General features: G+C 48.0%; 1 protein-coding gene across 7 annotated transcripts in view; it reads right to left on the bottom strand.

Moving 5' to 3' along the window:
* Positions 1-428: 428 nt before the first annotated feature.
* The window catches only part of PRR5L (proline rich 5 like), an 87,635-nt gene continuing 61,801 nt past the window's right edge, over positions 429-26,262 (bottom strand). For all 7 annotated transcript variants that reach the window (XM_036891793.2, XM_036891791.2, XM_036891790.2 and 4 more), the window contains exons 5-9: positions 23,579-23,636; positions 18,807-18,898; positions 15,797-15,937; positions 12,652-12,778; positions 429-3,243 (exon numbers count right to left, since the gene is read on the bottom strand). In XM_036891793.2, the coding sequence (XP_036747688.2) occupies positions 2,849-3,243; positions 12,652-12,778; positions 15,797-15,937; positions 18,807-18,898; positions 23,579-23,636 (813 nt within the window). In that variant the 3' untranslated portion in view covers positions 429-2,848. The remainder of the gene's footprint in view (positions 3,244-12,651; positions 12,779-15,796; positions 15,938-18,806; positions 18,899-23,578; positions 23,637-26,262) is intronic.

Below are 26,262 nucleotides of genomic sequence, written 5' to 3'. Positions count from 1 at the left end.
AGGCTAACTCTGCTCCAGCCTTCCTAGGGAAACCCATGCATAGAGTAAAACATTATAAATTCCCTCTGGCAAGCAGAATCGGAGGACAATGTATGAAGAAGACAGTCCATGAGTAAATACACTAAGTGTTCCCTCTAGGTCAAACACTCTGGGAAGAGGCCAAACTGGTTTAGAAGAGGTCTTGCCTTCTCAGACTTGTTCAGTGTTTTCCAGCTCTGTATAAAGGCTGTTTCACCAGGAAATGACTTGCCCATTGAGCAGAGGATGGCAAACAAAACCCAGGAGAGACCAGCTGAGGTAAGTCTGCTGCCTAACCCTGGATTGGAGGCAGGCAGAGCAGGCCCAGGGAGGGTGAGGACAAGATGCACACATATCCAGAGGGTTGCTGGCCTTTCAGATTCAATCAAGACATGCGGCATGGGGACAGATAACATAGACACACTGATGTTTATTGAATCATTTTGGAAACAGACAATATGAAAGGTTTTTGCTTTGTGAGCTCTCTCAGAGTTTAGAGTCGAGATTGTTTCCTGTCATTAAACCTCAGCCACAGGAAGATCCTAGTTTAAATAACGAAATGAATCTTCATCTCATAAAGGGGAGAAAAAGTGGCTAAGAATATAACTTTTGCAATACCTCTGATGGCTAAAATGCCCCAAAACATCATCAAAATTGCTATATGTATAGTTGGAAATATTTACTGTATAAGTATCAGGCATGTACGTCAAAAGTGAAGGTGTAAAGTGGCTAGCAATCATCAGCAATTAAGAACACTGGGTCTGTCCTGACACGCCCATTCTCAGTCTAAGATCTTGCATATTTAACTGATGACTGCTGTCCTCATCAGAGGCATTTAGTGTATGGAAAAGGCATTTAAAACCAAATAGATCATTAACGTTTGTAAACTAAAAAAGTAAATGATTACTTTATCTGGATCAACAAATTCTAATCCCATGTGCTAAGTGTACCAGTAAGGGCAGAAGCCATTGGTTAAATAAATCATCATGTTATTACTTATTGATACTGTTTGCTAATGCATTTAGTTAATTTGTGGACTTTATTCAACACATACACAGAGATTATTTTTTGTTTGAAATCCTCATATCTCCTTCAGACATTTCTCTTCCATCACTCTCTTAGAAAGATGAAAATGAAACAATTTTTTAAACAAAATTTCCAAATTACAAGCCACCAAAAACAAAACTGGTTGCATTTCAGATTTTCACCCAGAAGGGAAATGCTATCAAGGCTTAGTTAGATATGCTTATAATGTCTTTTCCCTGCTGTCAGATTAAACTGTTCTTATCCTCTCCCAGGAACCTCCTGCTATACTGGAAGCCAAGCCGGCTCACATCTCTGAGATATCATAAAGTTTCCAAATATTAATAGGATACCTAGAAGGTATCAGAAGGGCCCAGGGGAGCCTTCTCCTTTTTCTGGGGCTTTTATCAGTAGGGCCAACAGACAAATACAAAGAGAAGAACAGAGGCCCAAGGTGGATCAAGAGCCCAGATCTGGGTGGGGCAGTGCTAAGGGGAGACAGCACAGTACCAAAGCTTGCTGCCCCAAAGAGCATTTTGTGATTTCACATGTCAGAAATTCCAGCCACTTCTGGGAACTTGTTTATATACAGGAGATGAACATCTCTCCAGAAGGTCCTGCCCACATCTCCCCCATCTAACCCCACTAAAAGGCAAGACATTCCCATTGGCTACAACCCTCTGCTCATGAGGCAAACTGAGTCTCCCTACCTCAATGCAGCTTTTCTGTAAACCAGGACACTCACATGGGCCATTCTGGATTCAAGCCCAGCTGCTTCCAGAGTTCTGCAGCCTAAGAGTCCTACCTACGATGGGTCACTTGTACCCTGAACCACTTCCAGGCTTTTTTCTGAGAGGGTTCGCTTATTTTGTAGTTTGAAGATACACCCCATTGGAAATGAGCAGTACAAGATCCTACGTACAAGGATTTGCAATTTTTTTAAATGATGCACATATAAAAAATTCAAGTTAAATCCAGGAACAGACTAGTTGGTTGGTATCAGCTGGCCCCTCACCCACAATGGAAAACAGTCAGTTTCTGAAATAAGAGTGGATGAAGGCACCAGCTACTCCACTGGGGAAGTTAGTTCCCTGAGCCTGGGAGAAGGCCTGAGAGGGAAATGGTGAGGCTTAATCAAAGACGGGGTTTCTCAAGCCTTGTGGCTCTCCTGGGGCAAAAACCAAAGGCAGTATATAGGATCTGGATATAGGTGAGGATGGGCATTCACCCACTGATGGGGCAACTCCTTCCCAGTAATTCTGAAATGAAAATAAGGAAGGCACATTCCCAAAGTCATGTTCCGTAGGGGCAGAGTCTACTTTCACTCGGTACAGAATAGGGGAGGAGAGGTTCCTCTCTACTACCACTGCTCACCCACAGGCTGCTGTACCACAGGAGCCTAAAGGGGAATTCCAAAAGCCAGCGTGTCCTTGCTGGCTCCGTGTGTGGGTCAGACAACCTCCTGCTATAATAATGCCAGGGGAACTTAGATACATTGCTGGAAGCATCAAACAGTCCAGTATCTAAGGGGAAAAGCCCAGAGATGAGGATCTAAGGCAGGCAAGGCTGGGAGTCAGAACGTGAATATCAGGCAGTTGGGTCTGTGTGGCTGCAAAGAGGTGGTCAGTCACAATCAAGAAAATAGGTTTACAACAGGGATTTCCCCTAGGGCACTTAGACTAGGCCTACACTCAAAAAGCCATAAGGCAGCATTGCCCAAAGGAAGAGCCCCTTGGTGACCTGTGGGGATGGAGCCATCCTCATCCTGGTCGGTAGGCAGGAGCTGGGATGTCCCAGAGGGGGGCATTCAGCGGAGGGAAGCACAGTTCAGCTCCGAGTCCTCCTGGTTGCCCCCAGCCACCTCCTCCAGCTCATCAGGGCTGTCGGTGATGTTGGGCTCACTGGAGCACTGCCGGTGGGGGGGGGAGAAGCTGGGCGGCAGGAGCAGGCACTTGTCCTCACCTGCAGGCTCCTCGCCCAAGCCTGAGTGCATCATGGTGGCCATGGCCAGCAGCTGGATGTCTGAGTGGGCATTGGCCACCGTGTGCCGCCGGACGCTGCCACACTTCTCTAGGTAGGCCTCCCCCTCTTGCTCCGTCAGAGGAGTCAAAGCCATCTCATTCAGTGGCCGGCTGATGGTGGTCATCGGGGATGGATAGTTCAGGAGAGTGACCTTGGGCCGAACCCTGGAGTGGCGCCTGGCTGCAAGAGAAAAACCAGCAAAGACTGTAATTAGGGAGGGAGGGACGGAGGGAGGGAGTGTGTGTGTGTGTGTGTGTGTGTGCATGCGCGTGCACACTGGGGTGGGGGGCGGTGGTAGTCAAAGACTCCTAATCAATTTGGGGGAAGAGGAAGGTGCTCTACCTTCCAGAACAGCTTTAGGTGCAGTCCTGCTGAAGTGCGTGGAAGGGACTTGGATATGTTTACATTTTACATGTTTCTCTTGCAACTTTACATCTTATGCCAGATACTACCCCTGACCAACATTCCTCCCATAGTAGGGATCACCAAAGGACTGTCCATGATAGACTGGCTTCAAGGGAATCTCCCCCCTGTCCCGCTGCTGCCTGAGCTTCAAAAGATTTGCCCTAAATTCCCTTTCTACCAGTGTCCTCCAAACACCTGGGCACTGCCTGCACCAGCTTCCAAAAGAAGCCCTCTGGCTCAATTCAGCAGTAAATGGGCCTCTGGCAGTGTCAACAGATGAAGTGACGAAAGCTTCATGAGCTTAAGTCCAGAGGAACATGTAACTGGGGGGACCTCAGCTACCAAAGCTAAGACCAGGGGACATTTGCCAAATCGTCTGAACCAGGACTACCAACATTCCTTTCCAGGCCAGTTGTCTGACACCATGCTCTGTTCAGTCAATACTCTAGATGTAAACAGGCTTTCCCACCATCAACAAATGGGTAAATGGAAGCAGACACAAAGAGGGCTGGGCACAGATTATTATAACTCTGCAGTTGCTTGAGCTCACTTGTTCCAGAAACTGTGCTAAGCCTTGACATGCATTCATCTTTCAGTCCTCCTAAACACTGAACCTAAGTCATGATATATTAGCTCCCACTTTACAGATGAGAAAACTGAGTATCAGAGAGGTAATAACTTACCCATACTCACAAAGCTAGAACACAGATCTAGGATTCAAGAAAGGTCTCACTCCATATCTCACTCTTGATAGCTGCCCATGCAAAGCACACATAACTCTAATAGGCTAAGTATCTCAAGGAAAGGACAAGCCAAGGGCATGGGGTTCCAAGGTAGGAAAAAGCACACCTGAGTGGGGACAGTCAGGAAACCTGTCAGGGAGGATGTATACTGGAGGTGGGCCTTCAGAGTAGTAAAAATTCCCAGAAGGGCCCACAGGTGCCAGCATTCCGAGCAGTGGGAGCAGCCCGAGTAAGCTGCTGTGATAGGCGCACCATCAGGCCACAGCCTGGCAGGAACATAGTGTACGTAAACAATGGAGAGGTGCCTAAGCAGGCAGGATGAACTATGTCATGGAAGGGCCCTTAAAAGCCAGATGGAACTATCTGTGACCAGTCAGACAAGCCATGGGGTGGAGGACAGGTAACAGTGCCTGCTATAGGACACGATGGGGGCTGTGCTTCAGGAAGATGCACCTGGCAGGAGCATGCGATGTTGGAACCTGAGAGGCCAGATGTGAGGAAAGCCAGGGAGATGGCCCATCATAATTTTCTATAAAAAGTATGGATTGCAGGTGAAAAGAAATAAGTGCTAACATCAGAATCAAGGTGAGAGGTGAGCAGGACAGGAACCAGAGTTGTGGTGATGAGAGGGAAGTGAGGAAGAGGATGGGCTGGAGACAGCAGAGACTGATGGTAACAAGATCTGACAATAAGAGGCTCGGGGAGGGAGGGGGACAGGAGGAAGCAGGAAGGCACAGGCACCACGCTGTGAGCCAAGGTGACAGGGAAGGGCTGGGATGGGGAGGAAGCAGAGGCAGCGGCCAGTCCAGTCTGAGATGCCACCCTCCACTGTCCCAACATGTGCAGTTTTGAAGTCAGGGAAAGAAGTTACGGCTACAGATAGAAATTTGGGTATTTTCAAAGAATATTGAAGGATGTAAGAAAATATCCACAGTATAATATCTGGTGACAAAAGCAGAATATAAACAGTAGTATTACATGCATTTTTTCAATTTTAAACAAAACTAGGGGTACACTGTGTTGTGTTCACATACATATGTATAAAACCCTGGGGATCTATACATCAAAATATTAAGTCATTATCTCTGGGAAGAGGGATTACCAGTGATTTTTAAAGTTTCTTCTTTATCTTCTTTTTGCATATGTGTTTTCCAAGTTTTTCTCATGTGCATGTATTTTGTTCACAATGAGAAAAAAAACATGTTGAGATACGAGAATTGCAGAGTCATCTGGACCTTGTAATGGCTGGAGGCCTCAGAGTGAACATGACCTCCTGGCAGATAAAGAGGTCAAAGATTAAGTCATTCTCCTGTGTGCCTGCATGCAGGGAGTGGATGTGAGCAGGGCTACCAGACCGATGATGATTCTCACAGCTAACACATAAAAGTTAACTGAAACTGAAGAGTTTCAGGCACTGTTCTGAGCATCCTGCATATATGAACCCATTAAATCCTCTCAACCCAATGGTGTAGGTACTACTACCATTACTGCCATCTTACAGACGGGAGAGCTAAAGCACCAAGAGGTTAAATGACCTGCCCTTTGTCACAGAGAGGAGGCAGAGCTGGGACTGGGGTATAGGTGTCAGCCCAGAAGCCAAGCATTTCATCACAGAGCCCCAGTGCCTCTTGAGAAGGAAGGAAACCCTAAGATGGCTTGAAGAGGTGGGAGAAGAACCGAAATAGTCAAGTAACTGAAATCCAGGGGGAAGATTCCAAAGGAGGAAGCGTATGTACCAGCCACACCCCAATTCCCAGGGCCCCTTCTGCCCCAGGGACTATGCCAGTGCAGAGAGCTGCATCTGTAGCCACAGCAGGGACCACAACAGGCCTGCATCTCCTTGGTGTCAAGGTCCGTCTCCTTCCTGGGGTCCTCTAGAGGCATGCGGCCCACCTCTTCTCCCACTTAGGCACCGCGTCTGCATCGTGAGCTGGATGAAAGACCGCAGCAAGGCAGAGGTCTTGAGGAGTGTGTGGCTTCTGTTCAAGCCCTGTTCTTTCAACCACACCCTCTCTGCCAGTGCACACCCCTCCCAGCCTTCCACCCACCCACTCTGTTTCACCTGTCACTTCTTTCCAGAGCTCCCAGGGCCCTGAGGCCATTAAGACCCCAAAAGAAAGATACTCCCTTTCAGCAGGGAGATGCAGTGGGGAGCGATGGAGAAAGGCCTGACAGTGGAGGCACTCCCTCTCCACTCTGGCAGGATCATGGGGAAGTCAGCTTCTAAAGGGAAAACAAACATTGCTGCTCAGACAGTGGCCTTGGGGACACTCGGCCCATACTGCTTTAGTCCACTCTCGGCTCTTCACGTGGATCTGGAGGGCCCTGACACACGCTGTCACTTCCAAAGCTCATGCTCCTAGATGCACGGCGCCTGACATGTCCCTCTGCAAAGCTCTCAGAACCACTGGATGGTTTTCTGGGTCCATGTATACATGTATATGGATACGAAGTGACAAGACAATGAAACCCTAACCCTTAGGACTAAGTCACCAAGTCTCCTGGCTTAGATTATTTCTCAAAACCAAATAATATGTAGAATTTAGAGTTTTACTGAGTGTGTTCCCATCCACTATCTCACTGATGAGTCCCAAACTCCCTCTGAAGCTAGAACTGCTCTCATTATCCCCATTGTTCAGATGAGGAAGACTGAGCCTGAGTGGCAGGGCCCACACTTTCCCTACTACCTGCTACTGCCACCTTAGGGTTCTGCTGATGCCCTCAAAAGATATGCTTCTGGAACTGGCCCACTCTCTGAAGTCAGGTAATAGCAAACACTGGCCCCTAGCAGGTGCCAGAGAAGAGGCTGGTATTGGCTGGAAGCCCCTCTCTGGAGAAGAATGAACAGGAGACAGAACAGCAAGGAGCAACCAATCTATGCCAGGCACTGGCAGAGGTACCCTCCAAGCCACACATTTCTATAATATTCCCACACTTTTACAATAATGAGGTATTACTTTTATGATCACAAAAATCTATAGCTATAAAACTGCAGCACCGGAAGAGTTCAAAGAAGCAGGAACTCCATTAAAGAACCATCCTTTAAAAATGCCTTGAAAACAATTCATTTCTCTCCTACTGCTGTTAAAAACAAAGCACTTTAGATTGGCAGTTGCAAAACCCATGTTGTGGCCTGAACTCTACAACCAGCCAGGTGGGAGACTGGCCTCAACTGTTGGGTGAGCATTTACAACCTGCATATCCAGCTAGAGGAAAGACCTAGAACAATTGCTGGGCCCAGTTGAGGGCATGGGTAATAGACGTGCATGGCAGACACGTGCAGGATCTCTGGAGGAAGTGAGAGTTCGTTTGATGACTTCCATGGGCCCCAGATCAGCTGGATGAGCCCAGAAAGGTGTCTCAGATGGGTGCCTGGATACAATCCATCTCTTATATGGTTAGTCCCACAGCCCAGAGTCCTTGGAAGGCTCAACAGGCAGTAAACTGACAAGCAAGGCCACTTCGGCTGCTGCCAAGAGCTGGAGCCAGAGTGATGTTGACCAGCCAGGAAGGGGTTGCCCTGACGCCTGCCCCCTGCAACAAACCCTTCTGGAGCTCAGACATGCAAAACACTGCTTGCTGATGAGAGGCAGAAAGGAAAATCTGATATGGGGCCTGCCACAGGGGCTTGAGCTCAGCAAGTGTGTGGTGGGGGAAGGGTCTTGGGAGCAATCACTAACTGAGCATCAACTATGTAAGGAGGTGCTTCACCAACATGATCTCCTTTTGACTATTTTGCAGAAAAGGAATCTGAAGTTGAGATGCTAAATAACTTTCCAGTCACAGTTAGTGATAAAACCAGGATTCAAGCCCAGGGCTGACAGCAGAGTCCCTGCTCCTGACCACTGGGAGGCCTGCATACAGTAACTTAAAACAAGGTCAACATGGCAAATGTCAGAGAAGAGCACTCTGAAATTCAGAGGAGGAAAAGTCACAAAGAGGGGTCATTTCAGAGGGGCCTGCTCCTTTCAGAGTGTCCGATAGACTCAACTCAGACTGGCCATTTCATTCATCTACTCAGAGGAGAGGTCTCTGCTAGGGCCTGAAATTAGGCGAACCACATGCCTCTGTCCTCGGTGAGCTCACAGTGTAAGGGGGAGACTGACACAGAATCAGCCCATGACTATACAACATGGCAAGGGCCCCAATGTGGCTTGGGGCCCTGGGGAGGAAGGGGGAGGCACATACAACTCCTCATCTGCAGTGATTCCACAGCAGCCAGGCTGCCTCTGTCTGGGTCCCTTAACACAGCAGGTGGCAGCACTGCCTGGGCCCTGCCCTGAACAGGGGAATTTCTTCCTCTGTGCTCAGCCCTCTGCAGCTCAGAGACATCAAGCAATTCCTCCAGGCCACACAGCTGAAGCCCAGCCCTTGTGGTTTCCAAGGCTTTGCTCTTTCTGTGGCTGGCCCTGCCACAATCCTTATGGCTGTTCCCAGTGATGACTCACAGGAGAGGCCTACAGCTCTTCCTTCTGCACTCTGCGCTAAATGTTTTGGTTCCCAAGACTGGGTGTGGGCAGAACAAGACCACAGGAGCCCCTGGGCTGTGTAGAGTCTCCTGGGTAGACAGTATTTCCTCAATAAGCTCCCACCAGACACCAGAACCAACCCCCAGACAAGTGTGTCAGCTGTGTCTTAGTGGGATCAGCCCCGGCTGGGCCTCCTTCGGAGGCCTTAAAACCAAATGCTGGGCCTAGAGCTGACAGACACCCACCGCTATCCACACTGTTACTGCTTGATATCTTCCCCCTCTTTTTCATATCTGCACCAAAGAAAACAGGGCCCTGCCATTCACAGATGGAAACCTCCCATTCAGAGACTGATCCCCCTGGGGCCTAAAAATGGTCCTTACCTTGCAGTCATGCCCTTTCAGCAGGGAGAGGGGCTGGATCCCACCTCTTAGCCCCAGCACCTACCTCCCGGCCTCCTCCTGCCTTTCAGAGGGGGTGGGGCAAGGGGGTGCCTTGATTCCTTACTCACTCACCAGGCACCCAATTGAGCTCTGGCATTCGTCCCCCTGCACTGAAGCCAGCAACAAGGCAGCTCCTTTCAAACCCCCAGAGAGAAGCAAAGCCTGGATGAGGCAGCCCTCAGGTCCTTTGTTGGAGATTCAGTTCTGAAGCCTTTGATCTCCCAGGCTTGCCAGGTGGTCCTGCCATAGTTGCCGCCACAATGCAGGCATCGTGACTGCTGCACACCAGGCCCATTGTGGGTGTCCCTCTCCAGACCTGGGCACCTGAAAACCCAGGAATGCCCCCTTGCCAGGAGGAGAAGCTAACAGTATCTTGAGGAAATGGGCCCTCCCCCTGGAAACACAATAGAGAGAAACCCGTGGGAGCCCAGGGCTTTTGTGTGGGAGAAACCAAGCAGGCTAAGTGCTCACTCAGAGGGCCCGGGGGGCGGCCAGGGCAGCAGCTTGGACACTGGCAGCTAGGAAGGCAGGAGGTGAGCCTGGCCCCTGACACATCTGCCTATTCTTTATTTTAAGGTTTCACTCTTCTTCCTCACCCCTATACTCCCACGGCCTTAGAAAAATGATGGAGACACACACAAGCGTGCATGTGCACATGCACAGACACATACACTCACACTCACTGCAACATGAACCTCAGACTCATCTTTCCTCTCTGAGGCAGGCCCTGCCTATCCAGGGGGTGAGCTTACTCCTCAGACCCATCAACCTGGCTGGCAGGAAGAGACATGCCAAGAAGCCCCACAGGCTCAAACATGCATGGGCATGGGGGCACAGAGGAGCACCCCGGAAGAAAACACTTCTCTGGATCTGGTCCTCTGCCCCCTGTGTGATGCTGGGGACATTTTTTCCCGACTGAGACTGAGGTTAAGCACAGCACACTTGCCCTCAGCAGGCTGCACAAGGGCAGCATGAATACAGGCCAGGTGCCTGGTCGGTACCTGGACCACGACGGTCACTGGGTCCATGGTGGCTTTCAGGACAAGCATCCCAAGTGCTCTTGGCCATCCTCCCGCCCCGGACAGACCTGGAGTGGATCACAGCAAAGTCCTCTTCTGGGTACAGGGATGTGTTCCGTCCAACACATCTCCTTAACCTTTACACTTCAGTTGGTGGTCTCAATGCCCCACCCTTAGAGGCAGGATAAACATTACTGTCTCCATTTTACTGAGGGCAAGACTGAGGTCCAGAGAGTCCTCTCTCCATCTGGAAAGGGGTGCCTTCAATAGGGAAGGGAACCATTTTAGCTTCTTAGTATCCAGGTTTGAGGTGAATGTCTGGCACCAGATACCTCTTGGGTTAAGGAATGAGTGGGAAGGACCCCCTCCTCAGCTTCCCCTCAGTAAAATCACACTGCCTCCTGGAAGCTGACAGGTGAGGTGGAGTCGGGGTGGAGCATGTGGGACAGCTGGTAAAGGGTCAGCAGCTTGGAGTTTTGGAATCTGGCTCCAATAGCCAAGTGGCCTTAATCCTCATTTGCTTCCTATAAAATGGAAACAGCAGTGCCTACTCCATGGCATGGTATCCAGCCCACCAGCACAGTGCCCAGGAGATGGTCTGTGTCCAGTAGCTGCCCTTGCCACCAGCCACTTTGCAACTCTGAAGCTCTTCCAGTTCCTCAAATATTCTGCCCTCCTGTTCACCGCTCCTCCCACCCCAAAAGCCTCCCAAAGATTCCTTCCTTTTGCTTGGAATAGTCTGCCTTTCCTGTGTACTCAGCTAACTCATATTCATCCTACAGGCCCCATTACTATCTCTTCCTCCAGGGAGCCTTCCCTGATTTCCCAACCCTGGTCAAGTCCCCCTGCCATGGGTGCCACTCTGAGCATTCGTACACTGATGAGTAATGGGTGACTTCCCGATGCATGCCAGAGGGCAGGGGTGGGTTGGTTTTGTTCATGGGTTATACCGCAGCCCCTCACAGGGTGCCTGGGACAGGGTCTCAGTACACATTTGCTGAAATAGTAATAATAATAATAAAGCAATTAAAAGAGGGTTATTTTCTTCCCTATCTATTTGCTACTGAGACAACACCCCAGAGGCAAGGACCATCCTTTGTACAAGAATAAAACCTCAGGCTTTTCTTTGCTCTGTAATTTCACAAGTATATGTATTATTTTAGCTGGAAAGCCAGAAGTGTCCCTTGTTAGAGTAGGTCCTCACTGAACAAACTTCCAAAGCTATGCTTGTCCCTTGGCACTAGGCCCTGCTGATGATGGTGGGGGCCCTGCTAGGGTCCAGCTTACCTTATGGCACCCTGACCTCTGCCTGGATCCTCCCACCCCACCCAGTGAGCTGAGGTGGGAAAGTGTGGCGCCCAGCTCACAGCTCGGGAAGGGCAGGAGGCTGTTTCCCTTTGGCTGTCATCTCTACTCTGGCTTTTTCCCACTCCTGGGTGGAATGAGTGAGTGAGCAAGGGAAGAGGGGATGGAGCGGGAAGGACCTAACAGGCAGGCTGGGGCCAGTACCCTCTGATTTGTGGTGGCTGTGGTTAAACTGGTGTTGCCAGAGAAACACCAACAGCCTATGAAAACCACTAGCCGGCCCTGCCTTTTTCTGCAGTAGTGAGGGCCAGGCAGGGGTGGGAAACTTGCTGGAGGCTATTTCCCCCTTTTCTTTGAAGTCCAGCTACAACTCCAGTAAAGCAAGGAGAGGGGACAAGAAGTTCCAAAATCACATAATGCCTGTCCTTCTCTGTACCTTTCTGTGGGTGCTGGTCACCCCTGTCCTGGGGTACAGTTGGCTGCCATCCATCTAACAGATATTTTTCTGAATGCCTACTAGATGCTGCAGCACCATTCCAGTTGCTGGAGAGAGACAATAAACAAAGAGTTCCTGCATTTGGGGGCTTTCATTCAGAGGAATCTCTTTTACAAGCCTTGTTATACAGCCATTTTCCCCAGCTAGATTGGAGTCTCACTGAGTGAAAGAACAGATCCGATTTATCCCTAGATTCTCCTGCTGGCTTTACAGCCCCCCTACAAAGGGCCCAACAGGACTTGAGCCTAATCCAGGAGCCCCTTTTCTTGGTGTGAAGGCCCTAGCAGTCCTGACAGAAATGGAGTGAGGAGCAGTGCTCATCACGTCTGGCCACACACACATGAGTTGGCTTTCACATTTCCAACTGCTTTCAAAGGAAAATCCGTCACAGGTGGTTTTTCCACTCAGTGTGAGGAGTGTATGTGCAATAAGGTACAGTTTCTGGTCTCAGACACAGGAAAATAGCAGGCACATGAGAAAGATCAAAGCCACTGATCAAAGACGCAGATCAGAGGAACACTATCGGTCCCCTGGGAGGAATAGCCAAGCGGGGAAGTTACCACGACAAAGACTAGCGGGGCACACAAGTGACTAACACGCGCAGATTTGCACGGACTCACGTTGGAAGCAAAGGGCTTGGCACATAACTAGGGCTCAGTAAAACACAGTCACATTATCATCGAGGCTCCTGGAGAACTGTCCCCTTACCCAGTGCGTACGTGGGACCTGAGATGCCTCGGTCCTCGCTGATGCCAAGGAAAGGAGAAACCACTTGCTTCACCAGTTCCTCCAGCTGCAAATAACCCTCAGTTGGGCCTGTGGGCTCGTGAACACTCTGGAAATGAACGAGAGACAAAGGTCAGTCAAAGCTGCCATAGCCAGCTGGCACTCAGTCAACAATTAGCACAGCTGTGAATGAAGGCCAAATCCTGTTGGCCCTCATTCGCAGCTGTGCTACCAGCAGGCAGCATCCTCATGGCTGGAATGAAGGAAACTGAGGCCTGAAGCCCGAGTCACTGGTCAAGGGTCACAGTGATCAGAAAACTCTGTGTGGCGAGGACCACAGCCCCTCTCCTACTGTGCCCCACCACTGCAGGGCGGAGGGGACTGTCCCCACCCCAGCTCCAGGGCTGAGGTCTGACCGGCCCCAGCCCCACCGTCATGAGGACTGCTTCACACTCTACGTGCACTAGAGCAGACACCTCCCCACAACCCAAGGAGGAAGGCACTCTCATCTACTGATGAAGAAATGAAGACCTAGAAAGCTTAAGTAATTTGCAGGGAAACAAAGCTGTGAGTGGAACTCAGCCTGTCTGGCTCCAAGTCCATCTTACTGCCATGTGGTAACAGGCTAGAAAAGAAAGGGAACAAAATATGGAAAAGTCCAGAAGAATGGAAGAGAGGGAGTCACTGTGGAGCTAGACACACATTTAGCACCATGATGAATAGTTCAAAAGCCCAATGTGACAGGAGTCCCGGGAGCTAAGCCCTGAGGAAGTGCCAGCAAGTGGCCACAGGCACAGCCTGAAAGGGCCCGGAAGTAACCGAGGTTTGGAAAACCATCAGACTCCTAGGGAATTCAGTTTCTTGCTAGAAATAATGGGAAGCCATGTTCTTGTGTTGAAGGACCACAGGGGCGCAGAGAGACAAAGCTCATCATAATCTCAAAACAGAATAGACTTTAAATCACCTTCACTTAAAAAGTAAAAACTCTCCATAGCACTGGAGTTTTGGGGGGTATTCAAGGAAAAGATGGTTGGGCAATGAAGCAGAAACAGCTGGTTGGGGGTCACTGGGTGGAGTGTAAACTCCCAAGGAATCAGGCTGCCTTGGCCCCTTGTCAGGTCCTCCTTGAAATTCTTCATTGTTTTTTAACAGGGGGAGACAGTGTGCTGAGCAGAGGGAGCAACGAGTACCAAGGCTCTGCTGCAGCAAGGAGACACAAGGAAGGCCAGTGTGGCTGCGGGACCAGCAGCAGGGACCTCAAGTACCAGGGGAGGCTGGGAGGTGAGGGGGCCAGAGGCCAGGATACAGACTTGGGCTATTTTCCTAAGATCACCCAGGAACCACTGAAGGTTTAAACCTGCCCCAGGGAGAGCAAACTGAGGTGGGGGCCAGAGCGGATGAATTCTCCTGGGCAAGTGAGGCTAACCCCTAGGGAGCCTCAAGGGGTGATGACAGCTTCTCATACGGTTGGTGGGTTGTCCGGCACAGGGCCCAGAATGCTAGAATTTGGTAGATGATTCTCCCAGCAAAGAGATAGGCCCTCCTGGTCTACTGTCAACAGTGAGAGCCATCACCCCACTTCTCCTTCTAAAAAACAAACAACAGCAAAGGAGTCACCTCTTCCCTAAAATATTACAAATGGGAGCAGGGAAGCCCAACTTTCCTTTCCTAATCTTCCTCCCTAAGTCCCAAAGGCCTCATTTTCTGCACGCCTTATTCGGAATCCAAGCTCTATTTTATGCTTCTCAGACACAAGCTGCACACACACCATTCTATGCCCCCTTCTTTTCCTTCCCTCCTATAAAAGTCCATGACCTGGCATTCCAGTCAATTAAACCCACCGTCATCCTGTTAGGCAACCCTTCCTCCTCTCCAATTTCAGGAAAGGGGAGAATTCCCAGAAGGACGGCCCCCTTAGAGAGCCAGAAGAGAACAGCAGCTTGAGGGAAGGAAAGACAAGATCCCCAAGCCAAATAGTCCACCCTGCTGAGAGGGCAGCGTGGGGTCACCACCAGCCTGTGCAAGGACAAAACCAGCTCCCCTGAGGAAGGGCTCAGAGCTGATGCTGCAGCATGGGAATCTGTCAGAGAGGTGGGGAGGCAGGGAGCCACCTTTGGGATGCTCGTAGCCCACAGGCCCTGTGTCTTGAGAACTGTGCACCCCTATCCATAGGACTGGGCTTGCTGAGGCCATGCTTCTATTACATGATCCTACTCAAGGTAATAGACGCTTGGACAAAGGGGGGTCACATGGCCCAAGCCAGCCCAATCAGTCTCTCTCTCCTGAGCACACAGAGCTGCGCATCCCTGCTGAGGGCCTCGGCCTGGCACACAGACTTCCTGGGTGTCAGTCTCCTCCTCTGAGAAGGAGAATGATAGTCGTGCCCACCTCAGAAGGTGGTCTTTTGGATTATCTGATTCAGAAAATACCATGGAAGTCCTTGGCCCATGCCTGGAATATAGCTAGGAACCAACAAATGCCAGCTCATCTTCCTATTGTTGATTTTGAGACACTAGGCTCCCATCTGGGTCATCTCTTGGTGGAAACATGAGCTGTGGGGTGCCACGTCTGATCGGGTGCAACTAAAGCACTGATCACAGAAAGAAAGAGAGGTGGAGAGAGAGAGAGTGCAAGAGAGACCAGGCAGGGCCAGGAGCGGCGGCGCCAGAGAAACAGGGTGAACCAGATGGAACTGGAGACCAGCAAGTGATGAAACAGGGGCCATAGGGCCTGACGTGGTCTTAGGCCACGGTCCCTTAGGAAGCCTGCCTGCCCCGGTACCTTCCAAACAGTCCCTGCTCTGGCTGGTGCTGGGCAGCAGTGGCTTCTTTTGTTACTTGCAACTTGTGCTTTCTTGCATAACAGGGGAGGACAGAGGGTGTCCACTTCCTGATTAATAACACTTCGTTTCTGGGACCCCCGGGGGTCCCAGCCTGGAGCACAGCACCAGGGATGTCACAGGGGCCCAGTCGCTATACAGCAAATGAACAAATGAACAAGAACAACTAAAGAATGCTAACTAAGCTAAGGTGCTCTGGTTGTTTGGCCCCTTCCCCTCATCCCACAGGGGCTGTCTTTTCACTCTTTCCTTCCTCAGCCTTGTGGCTACGTCTCCACTAGGGCCTACCTGCAGGATAAGCAACATCTGGACAATGGAGGATGGTGGCTGGGACTGGGCCAGCAGCAGCAAGTCACCCAGCTTCACCTTCAGCAGGACCAGGTCACGGAAACCCAGCAGGGAGATCTGGCGGATGGTCAGCTCCTGGCCCTGGGGAGGAGAGAGGAGGCAGGGCCAGAGGTGAGAGCTCGCTGGATCCACCACCCACCACACTGGGTCCAGGACAACCAAAGTGTATGCAGCACCCGGGATGGGACAGGAAGAGGCTTCTGCAAGGCCCAGGGGCTGCCTAAGAGCTGAATATGTGGTCCCTGTCCTTCAGAACGAAAGCTTTGCTTGAGATAAGGCATGACCCTACCTGCCCAAGTGACCCAAAGATGATACAAGACGCATAATGGGGGCCACGCCGTCTGAGGGCCATGAGTGGTCATGACAGGACAGGAGAGAGGAAGTGGGGAGAAGCAAGAGAAAAGATCAGCACCACTTCTCCACAGGCTGCTTCCTCGGCTTCTCCCATCATATATTTGAGCATCTATCACATGCCAGGCAAAGAAGGAAAACGGGACCCATTAGACTCTTATACAAACACACTAACTTAGGAAGAAAAACATCTGGAAAGGAAGAAGTAAAAGGACTTGCTCAACCATGTGGGGTGGGGGAGAGGATGAAACTAATAATGAATAATCCTAAGAGCTGGCACTTATTGAGCTCTGTGTGCTAGGCATGATTCTAAATACTTTAGATATAAAAATACATTTAGTCCCCCTACCCCCATTGAGATAAGTCACACTATAAATCCCATTCCACTGATGAAAAACCCTAAAGCCCACCTAGAGTTACTGTAATTTACCCAAAACAGAGCTGGATTTCAAACCTAATCTATTTGACTTTAGAGTTCCCGAAGTTCCCCAAAACAGAAAGGGAAAGGAGAGCCCATTTCCCAGACTCATTCTCCACACCCAGCAAAAATCATCTGCTTTTGGTAGAGCCCAAAATATCATTAGGGTACCCTCCCAAATAGGACATGGCTCCCCGTCTCTCACATCTAGCAAGGTGTAAGGACCTTTTACATTTCCCATTACTCCCTAGGGTTTCACAGACGGCCTATCCTCATGGGTCTCTGTGCCCTCGCTTCACGTGCAGGACTGCTTTTACTTTGCAAGGTAGGAAAACAAAGGCAGAGTTCCACACCTTGAATGTAGCAGGCACTCAAAACCACATTTGGTCAATGAGGAATTTGGTCTCACGCAGACACGTGTATGCACAGGGAGTGGTGAGAAGGCTTGAGCTGGGCCCTGGTGACTAGTAGATGCCTCATGGGTGTTACTCTCAGCAATGGAAACACTTAACTCAGGGGTTCTCAAATTGGGGTGTCGGGATCAGTAGCAGCAGCTCATTTGGGAAATTGTGGGGTCGGGGCGGGTAGGGACAATATCGATTATTGCCAGATCTTTAATTTTTCAAGAAAAGCAGGACAGTACCTCCCTCAGACCTATACAACAGGGCTCCCGCCTGGCTCTGAGCTGACTGCAGGATGGCCATGCCCACTCAGACCCCACACTTTCTATTGCAACCCATCTGGGTACCCATATCTTAGAATTCTGTGCCCAAATGGTCCTAGGAGACTACCAGCTCTACCCCCTATAAAGCTCTCCAGTAGGGGTTACCAAATGAAACAGGATATCCAGTTAGATCTTAAGTTTTTTAGCATTAGTATGTCCCAACTATTGATTTCTTCTTTGTTTCTCTGAAATTCTAATTTAATTCTGCATCCTATATTTTTATTTGCTAAATCTGGCAACCCTACCTACCAGGTCCATCTTCTTAGGATCTACTGCTGGCCAAGGAATGACTATTGCAGGAAGGGGAGAATTTTGTGGGCACAGGGGTTGAACTGTCCACATAAGTGCTACAAATCCTCTCATAAGGTGCAGGATGGAGCTCAGGATGGAATGAAAAGAGCAGTGGGCACAGGACAGAGATTTCTACTGGAATTGTTAGGGACAGGCTTAAATGAGAAATGGATTCTGTAGGCATAATTTTTGAATTTTTTAATCTTTGACATATATTGAGAATTCTAAATTCTTTAAAACACCATTCAGAGCAAACAAAGCACCTAGGCCCTTACCTCTGGTCAGGTAATTCTCACCATTGCTAATGACTGTGTTACTGCCCACACTTGAACCAAGCCTGGTTAGATATGAAGCCTTAGCCCCCGAGGTGAGGTGCAGCAGGAGCACACATCAGTGTGAATGTACGACAGAAGCAGACTGTGGAGAGGAATATCCGTCAGTCCACCTGCCTTCAGGGGTGTCCACTCGGACCTGGCAATGGCCAGTCCTGCTATTAGCCTCTGTAGGAAGGTAGAAGGAAATCCATGCAAATGGTAGAATGAGCTGAGGTCACAATAAGGATACTAAAGATATTGCACGTTTTTACTGTAAATTCCTCATGTTGTAGGAGATGAAATACAGCTCTGCTCAGAGAAGGGAAATCAGTTTGCCCAAACCCAGCTACTGACTCCAAGTCCAGTTTGTTTCTCCTACACCACGAGGCTTCTCGTCTTCGGGAATCCCTATGTGTCCATAAGGCAAGCAACATTATTCCCTTTCCACAATTTGGGAGCCACTGGTTACTTGCTTAAAAACTGTGCTTCAAAGAAAGGATAGAGAGGTGGAGAAAAGAAAGAGAAAGAAAAGGAGAAAGAAAAAGGTACCTTCCCCCCATCTTCCCTATTTCTAAAAAGAAAGAAGAAACTAACCACTTCAACAATATGTAGACACTCAAACCAAGAGGGTGACAAGAGCTTACAAACTGCTAGGTATGCAGACACCTTGCTTGAGGTCAGATGCTAAATATAGACCCAGAGAGCCCTCCAGAGTTCTCCGAGGCCCTCAGCTGCTTACAGACGCCCCATGTCCTGGTCCTCCTGCCTTCCCCAGGAGGCCCCAGTGGCAAAGGCTAAGGAACAAGACAGACCGCCAAGGCCAGCAGGAGGCCATTCCCCAGAGACACTGACCTGGACTGGATAAAATATTGCCTGCAGGGTGGGGAGAGTCTCAGTGAAGAAGTGGTCCCAGACTTCAGCCAGAACTTCAATGCGATTTTCACCTACACAAGGGCATGAACATGGGAGGGGAGGAAGAAAGAAAAGAACTTGTCATTACTTGCAAGAGAGGCCAGCAGACAGCTCTGGATCAAATGGAGCATGGGTGGGAGGGAGGGGGCGGAAAACTCATTACCTACATTTGATCTGAAGGGGATACTACAGTAAACATAAGATTGGATGGGAAGACTCAACTGAAAATATGCAAATATGCCTTCTATCCCCCAATCCAGAAAAGGAAGCTGAATTTTGAAAATCACCTAACAATTGCCCTCATCAGGAAGATGGTTACAACATCTTCAGGCACAGTGCTGCTTATCTATAAGATATCTCATAAATAAACTCTCTTATCTCATTTTACAGGCTCAGAGAGGCCAAGTATCTGGCCCAAAATCACACAGCTTAGAAGGCAAAGCTAGGATTCCAGAACCCTGGAAACTGGGGAATACTCTTGACCAATGTAACCAAGGAAGTTCATGTGCACAGTTACATATCATTTTGTTTTTTGAATCACTGACACTGGCTTTTTATTCTGAATTTGAGTTGTCAGTTGAGAGGTGGAAAGGGGTGGCCTGGAAACTGTCACTTCCTGCCATGTTTTTGCAGTAACAAGGAGGACAGCATTCTCTGAAGTGGTCACTTGCAAAACACAGGACCCACCTCCTGACGTAGTGCCTACTCTCACCCCTAGGATCAGGAAGCCTGAGCCATGGCCAAGCACCACCCCAGGCTAGATGGACATGGCTCAGCCAAAGCCACAGGAAAGTTGTGCCAGGAGTTTTGCACATGCAGGAAAGGCGGCCACTGGCAGAGAGGAGCCTGCATGGTGGCTGCTGTTTAATGACCTAGATAACAGAGCTGATTGGGTGCTGACTTTGCTCATCTGAGGCAGAGGAACTGGGTCAGCCAAGATTAGACACCAAGAGATGCATTTGGCAAACACCATCAGTTCCACTGAACGGATCTTGAAAGATTCAGTTAGCATCATCTGTCTGTTAATTTAATGGACAATAAAAGCAGCAACTGGGAGAGAGAACAGAACAAGGGCATGGGCAGTATCTAGCAGGGCAAAGGACGTGCATATTTTGAGAGGTCAGAGTGAAATACACTGGGGGAAAATACACATCCTAGCATCCTCTACTTTCCTGCTCGAAGCACTAATTACACTTTGTTGGAATCACTTATTGACTTCTCTGTCTCCTCCAACAGAATGGGAGTGCACGGGCCCTGTCTGACTTGCTGTATATTACATTTCTTGTGCTTAGCATGGTGCCAGACACATCAATAAGTCAATTTTTAGACTCTTTAAATGCATGGAAGGCAAGTACCAAGGGTGGAGGTTTTTGCAGATACTAAGGCTGGTGAATGGAAAGAAGTTACCATTTAACCCAAATATGGGACAGGACAGAGCAGGAGTTAATAAATTGTTAGGCCCACCATTTTCCTTTGCTCTTAGATAAAGAAGACCTCCATGACACGAGCGACTTGGTTGAGTGAGGCCTGTTTCCTTTTCTGCGTCTTCATCCTCTTCTGTATTCCCATAAGCCTTTGGGCTCTGACTATGTGGAACTTCTTTCCACCCCTCATGCTTTCCATGCTCCTTCACGCCACAGGGCCTTTGCATGTGCTAGTCCCTTTGCCTAAACCATTCTTTCCCTCTCTTTGCCTAACCAACATCGGTTTATCTAGCACCTAGCAAAGTACCTGGTACAGGCATAACTCATTTTATTGAGCTTCACTTTATTATACTTTGCAGATACTGCGTTTTTCACAAACTGAAGGTTTGTGGCAACCCTGCATCAATCAAGTTGATCAGTGCCACTTTTCCAGCAGCTTTGCTAACTTTGTGTCTCTGTCACATTTTGGCAATTCTTGCACTATTTCAAGCTTTTTCATTATCATTATATTTATTATGGTGACCTGTGATCAGTGATTATAATTTGCTGAAAGCTCAGAAGATGGCTAGCAATTTTTCACAGAAAGTATTTTTAAATTAAGGTATGTACATTTTTTTTAGACATAATACTATTGCACACTTAATTGACTACAGTATAAACGTAACTTTTATATGTTTATATGTACCGGAAAACCAAAAAATTCACTTAACTAGCTTTATTGCAACATTTGCTTTACTGCAGTTGTCTGGAACCAAACCCACAACAACTCCAAGGTGCCTGTGTGGAGTAGACAGTCAGCCACCCCTCGTTCCAAATGTAGGCTATGCTGGCTCACTGCTGGGAGGAGTCAGCAAAGTCAACAGGACCATCTAAAGTGTGAGGTCATCCTCACACCTAAAACCAAGGTGAACCCCAACGCCTGGATGACCTCAAAGGAGAAAGGCTACCCCAGCCCCTTTAGTGAAGGCCCTTATCCTAAGCCCTCCATTACCAAGACAAGTAGAGACCACCCCGATCTGAAGGCAGGGAAGGAAAATCCTGCAGGTTGATGCTGGTGCCTACTTAGCTCCCCTCACTTGCCCAAACGGAAAGCTCGTCAGCACATGAAGTAACCCAGCGGCAGGAAGGCTCCCCTCCTGGGAAACTGGGTCTAACTGCTGGCTGCAAATTCAGAGAGTAATAAGGTTTTGGAAAGTGTTCATAGAAGAACATCAGACAAATGCAGGCTAACAAGACAGGGTAGCCCAGGGCAAGAAAGAGTTAAAGGAAGGAGGTGACTTCACCTCCAGGAACAGCCCACAAGTCAAGGACTTAGCTCCCTGCAAAGATAAGGGGGTTTGCCTGGAAGGTTCTAGATGATCACCTTACATAAACTCTAATATGCCATGAGAGTTTAGATCACCAGAGGTACATAGAATAGATAAAAGAAACCTCTGGAGTCAGGGTCACTAGAGCTCTAGAAAAGGTGACTGAAAGTAACGTGGCATAGCCAGCCCACAAGGAGCAACACATGGATAAGAGCTGCTCTGCCCTTCCTGCAGCCAGAAGGAGGGGCGTAAATATATAAGCAAATAGGTCGGTAAAGTTTGTTCAGCAATAGGATGGATCCTATCAGTTACCAAACTATTTTTTTTATCAAGAGAATCCTTTTACCCAAAGAAAAGCTTTCTTGGAATTATAATACATAAAATTTTTAAAGTGGAGATGCTCTGGTTGAAGATGGGAGAGACCCTTAAAGGTTCCCCCCATGCCCCTCACTGTACAGACAGGATACTGACATCCAGACCCCCGGGCCAGGGGAAACCCAGAGAGAATACCCTGACCCAGGACCCTCAAGCCACTTTGGGGCAGAGGCACAGAACCCTGCATGACCTTTGTTTCATCTAGCTTCGATCCTGAGTTTTCACTCTGAATGAATCTATGTTGAGTGTTACTTTGGCGAAAGACATTCAACTTTCCCTTTCACGGGCACTTGAATCTCTGGTTTTATTCATTGTCTTTCTCATAAAGCTGGTTTCCCATTTCCAGGAGTATGTAATAACTCCCCAAATGACTGACAGATAATATGGCCGGAGACATGCTTCTTATTTCTCCCTTTACAAGGCAGCCACCTTCCACATTTGTGTACTGACCTGACTATGAAGTACAAAAGGGCCACAAAGTTGTTGTCAAAGCCAGTCACTTAAAAATAAGGCCTTGGGTTAGTTGGTATTCATAAGGTTGAAAAAGTCTCAACATAGTTGTATTCAAGGGAAACAAGGCTACAGGTTCAGTCAGCTCTCAAAATACAGAGGCTTATATCTAACCTCTATCCTTCCAAAGGCTTGGTGAGCACTTCCTATGTGCCAGGTACCAGAACCTTCTGGTATAAATTTCTTCCACTTTGTCTTTCTAGGAGATATTTCACTGCAAAAAAAAAAATGTATGGCCAACTGCCTGATAAGTCTGGGTCTGAAAAGTATACCTGACCTACAGATAGAGGTTTCTAGACTGGAGAAGAAAAAGCAAAGGGACCAGTTTGCCTATCTACTACGTACGTGCCAGGTATGGTGCTACGCCTCTTATGCATCTTTTACTCCCTACAATCCCTAACCCCATTTTATCATGATAAAAAACCATGGCTCAAAGAAACCAGAAACTTGCCAAAAAACATCCAAGAAGCAAGTGGAAGGCTGAGCTGAGGATCCACACTGGGGCTGCTGAGAGCAGCCCTTGGTAGACTCAGGGGACGGCCCGTTCTAGCCTCTAATCCCATCTCCAACCAGGGCCTCCCTCTTCTGTCATTTGGACCCTGAAAAGGCCAGGGAACTCTCCTCTGTCTATCAAATCAAACCCCCACCCATTAAGTGGGTACCAGCTTAGCCTAATATCCCCCAAATGCGTAGACTCATGTCATGTATGACCTCTGGAAATATTATAGAGGTCAATAGGAAACAGCATGGATCAGACCAGAGGGAATAGCATGGCAGAATCTCCAGTATAATTTATCCCTTCAGAGGAGACTACCAGCACACATCCATGCAAAGCTGCCCTTAACAAGGCCCCCAAAGAAACCACCCCAGTTTCAGTTCATTTCTCAAAACACTGAATTTCTCAGAACACACGATTCTGACATGCACTGCCACAAGTGGCTGACTCCAACCGTAGAGTTGCTGCCTAGCTGGAGAAGAAATGGATGGGGTGAATCACTCACTTGGAGCCTGCCACTTTTTGGACAGAAGCATTTCAGCTGTCCAAACATCAAAGGCTGAGTCACAGAGGGCCATATGAGGGCTGCCTGGTACTTGCCTTCACACAGCTTAATCTTCTCTTCCACAAACAATAGTCCTTTTGCAAGAAGCTGGTTCTGCCAAAAGAGAACAAAGAACACAGGAGTTGGGCTACTTCAGTGTGACAAATCCTATTCCACTTGAGCACAGAGTTCTAGGCACTTGTGTGCTAGTCATGTCTCCAAGTTTAAGAAGCCCTTCATCCTCCTGGAAGACCAAAGCTTCCAGGAGAAGTCAGTGAGGCATCTCTATAGCAGAAGAGGAAGACGAGAGCCAAACCCAACCACTACCCCATGCCTACAACCAGGAAGAGGCATACTTCAGGCATAGCTGAATTCGATGGAAGGTCTATGCTTGACACCCAGTGCCCTTCAAGCCCTTAATCTAAACTCTGGAAAGGGAACATTGAGGTAATGGGAAACTGTGGGGAAATAATAAATTTTTTTAAAAGATAAATTTAGGGTTCCTCACACGAACATGCAAGAGACCATATGCAAAATCTTAAGCAGCAGTGAGTATGTGTCAGTCAGTGAGAGTGTGCCTAGGAAAGTTGTGGCACGAGTAAGATTAAGACCTTTTGGAATTACAGCTAATAATTGTTGAGTGTTGTGCATACATCAGGAGGGTTTATATCCTTCACCTCATCTAATTCCAACTTTCCCAATAACCCGATCAGGTTGGTGCCATTACTCTTACTTTATTGGTGGTCAGCAAATAAACGTGCCCACAGGAGAAAGAGCTGGTCTTCTGGCTCCAGAAACCATGTTCTTGCCACTCTGCTTTGCTGCCTTCCAGCACCTCTTCCCACCCAGGCCACTTCCTTCCTCAAAAGGCTACAAGTCCTGTAAGACCCAGAGCACCTCTCCTCAAGTTACAGAAGCTAGGAAAGCAAGGACGGCTGGTGCCTCTCCACTCACCTCCCGTTACTAGATTACCAAAGGCATATGCTTAAGGGGTGGAGGGCCCACAATGACACATATCCTACAAAAAAACTTAATGTATTTCTTAGTATTCTCCTTTACAAAATTCTAAAGCCTTTTGCAATGATGATGAGAACATGCATAGCAGAGTGGAAAGAACCTAGACATCAGACAGGGGTTCAAGCCCCAGCTTGGCCACAGTCTAGCTGTGTGACCTTGCACTTAATTTCCTCAAGTCCTGAGTTCATCTGTAAAATGGCATCATACCAGCAATATCATGAAGTTCTTGTAAGGATTAATCATTATAAATACACACCCACATGGTATTTTGTCCTTAGTAATCAGTGATAATGGGTAGAGATTATAACAGTTGCTCTCTTATCTCTTAGCCCAACTATCTTCACAAAAGTAGGGGGACATAAAGAGAATTAGTAATGAATGGGCCTACATCAAATATATTAAAGTATTTTATCAAAGGTACTATCATGTTTTTTTGACTAATATATATTAACCAATTTCATAGATACTATTAAAATGTACAAGATAACCTAATTTTAAAAGTAACTGGCCATCATTTAGTTTCAAGATGGAACCCCAAGTCAAAGTAAGAGTGACATCTTATAGGAGTAGATGACTCTGTTCAAGGAAAAAAAAATCACTTCCTTTACAAAGGGTTATGCAGTGGACAGGTAATTAAGGTGGAACTCTGACTGTGTTCTCTATCATCCAAGCAAATGAATTCCAGCAGCTTATGGGTCAGAAAGCAAGAAATCACCACAGCACCAAATTTGGACTATCAAAATCAAGTAATTTGTGACAGCTGAGCTGAACAGGAATGGGTGGTGAAGGTGTTTCCAGATGGCAGTCACACCACCTGAATGTCTGTGAGCAACTGGGGCCTGGAGTCTTTGCCCGGGTCCCTTCCACTGGTCCAGATGAGGGTCTCTCAACACCCCCAGTACTCAGTGCAAAGGCTCCTGACGCCATCATTCTCGGTCACCACCTCAAATGTAAGCTCTGCTGTCCCAGTCTTCTTCCAAAACAACTAATTTCTTCTGTAATTTCGTGTTTCTGAGGTGCACCTCCAAATGTATAGAGACTCCCTCAATGAGGCAGTTTCATAATTTTGTTCCATCACTATAATTACCTACATTTTAAGCAGGTTTGGAGGATAGGGGGACAGAGCACTGAGAGAAATAAAGCCTAGTCCAGGTTATATCCTGAGTTAACCAAAGAAATGGATTCAAACCCTGTCCCATATGTGTCAGGATTTTAGGTCCTTAGGGGTGAGGACCATTTCCAGTACCCCTGGCTCTGAAAACACTTCCCAAAACAGGGCAGAGGCTAACAAATATTCGTTGAGTATATATATTGCCTGTTTTGGTGCTAAAAACCATTTTGTACTTTTAAGAAATCAAAGTAAGAGACAGAATATTTTTAAGAGGAGAAAAAGTGGTATACGGTCCCTAAATTTGTTACTGTTTTCTTCATTTCATTAAAATTACTTTGTATCTTAAGGGATATACTTTAAAAGATGACTTAGGTTCTCCCTCCATCCCAGAGATACAAGAGGAAAAAAAATTTTTTTCAAAGAAAAAGAATTTTTTGTGTATTGTGGAAAAATGGAAAAGAAAACATTCTTGTTAAAATTTTCATAATTCACAGCATGGAAATTCTAAAGTTTAGACTGAAATAAGTGTACAAGAACTTGGGCTTAGAAGGGGCTTTAAGTATCCCCTAGTCATTTTCCCATCTCTCCCCTATTTGTCCTGCAGTCAAAATC

Source organism: Manis pentadactyla, chromosome 9, assembly GCF_030020395.1.
Source record: "Manis pentadactyla isolate mManPen7 chromosome 9, mManPen7.hap1, whole genome shotgun sequence".
In the NCBI taxonomy this organism is placed as follows: domain Eukaryota; kingdom Metazoa; phylum Chordata; class Mammalia; order Pholidota; family Manidae; genus Manis; species Manis pentadactyla.
Note: the sequence above shows the minus strand (reverse complement) of the source record. Positions and strands in the feature narration are given on the sequence as shown.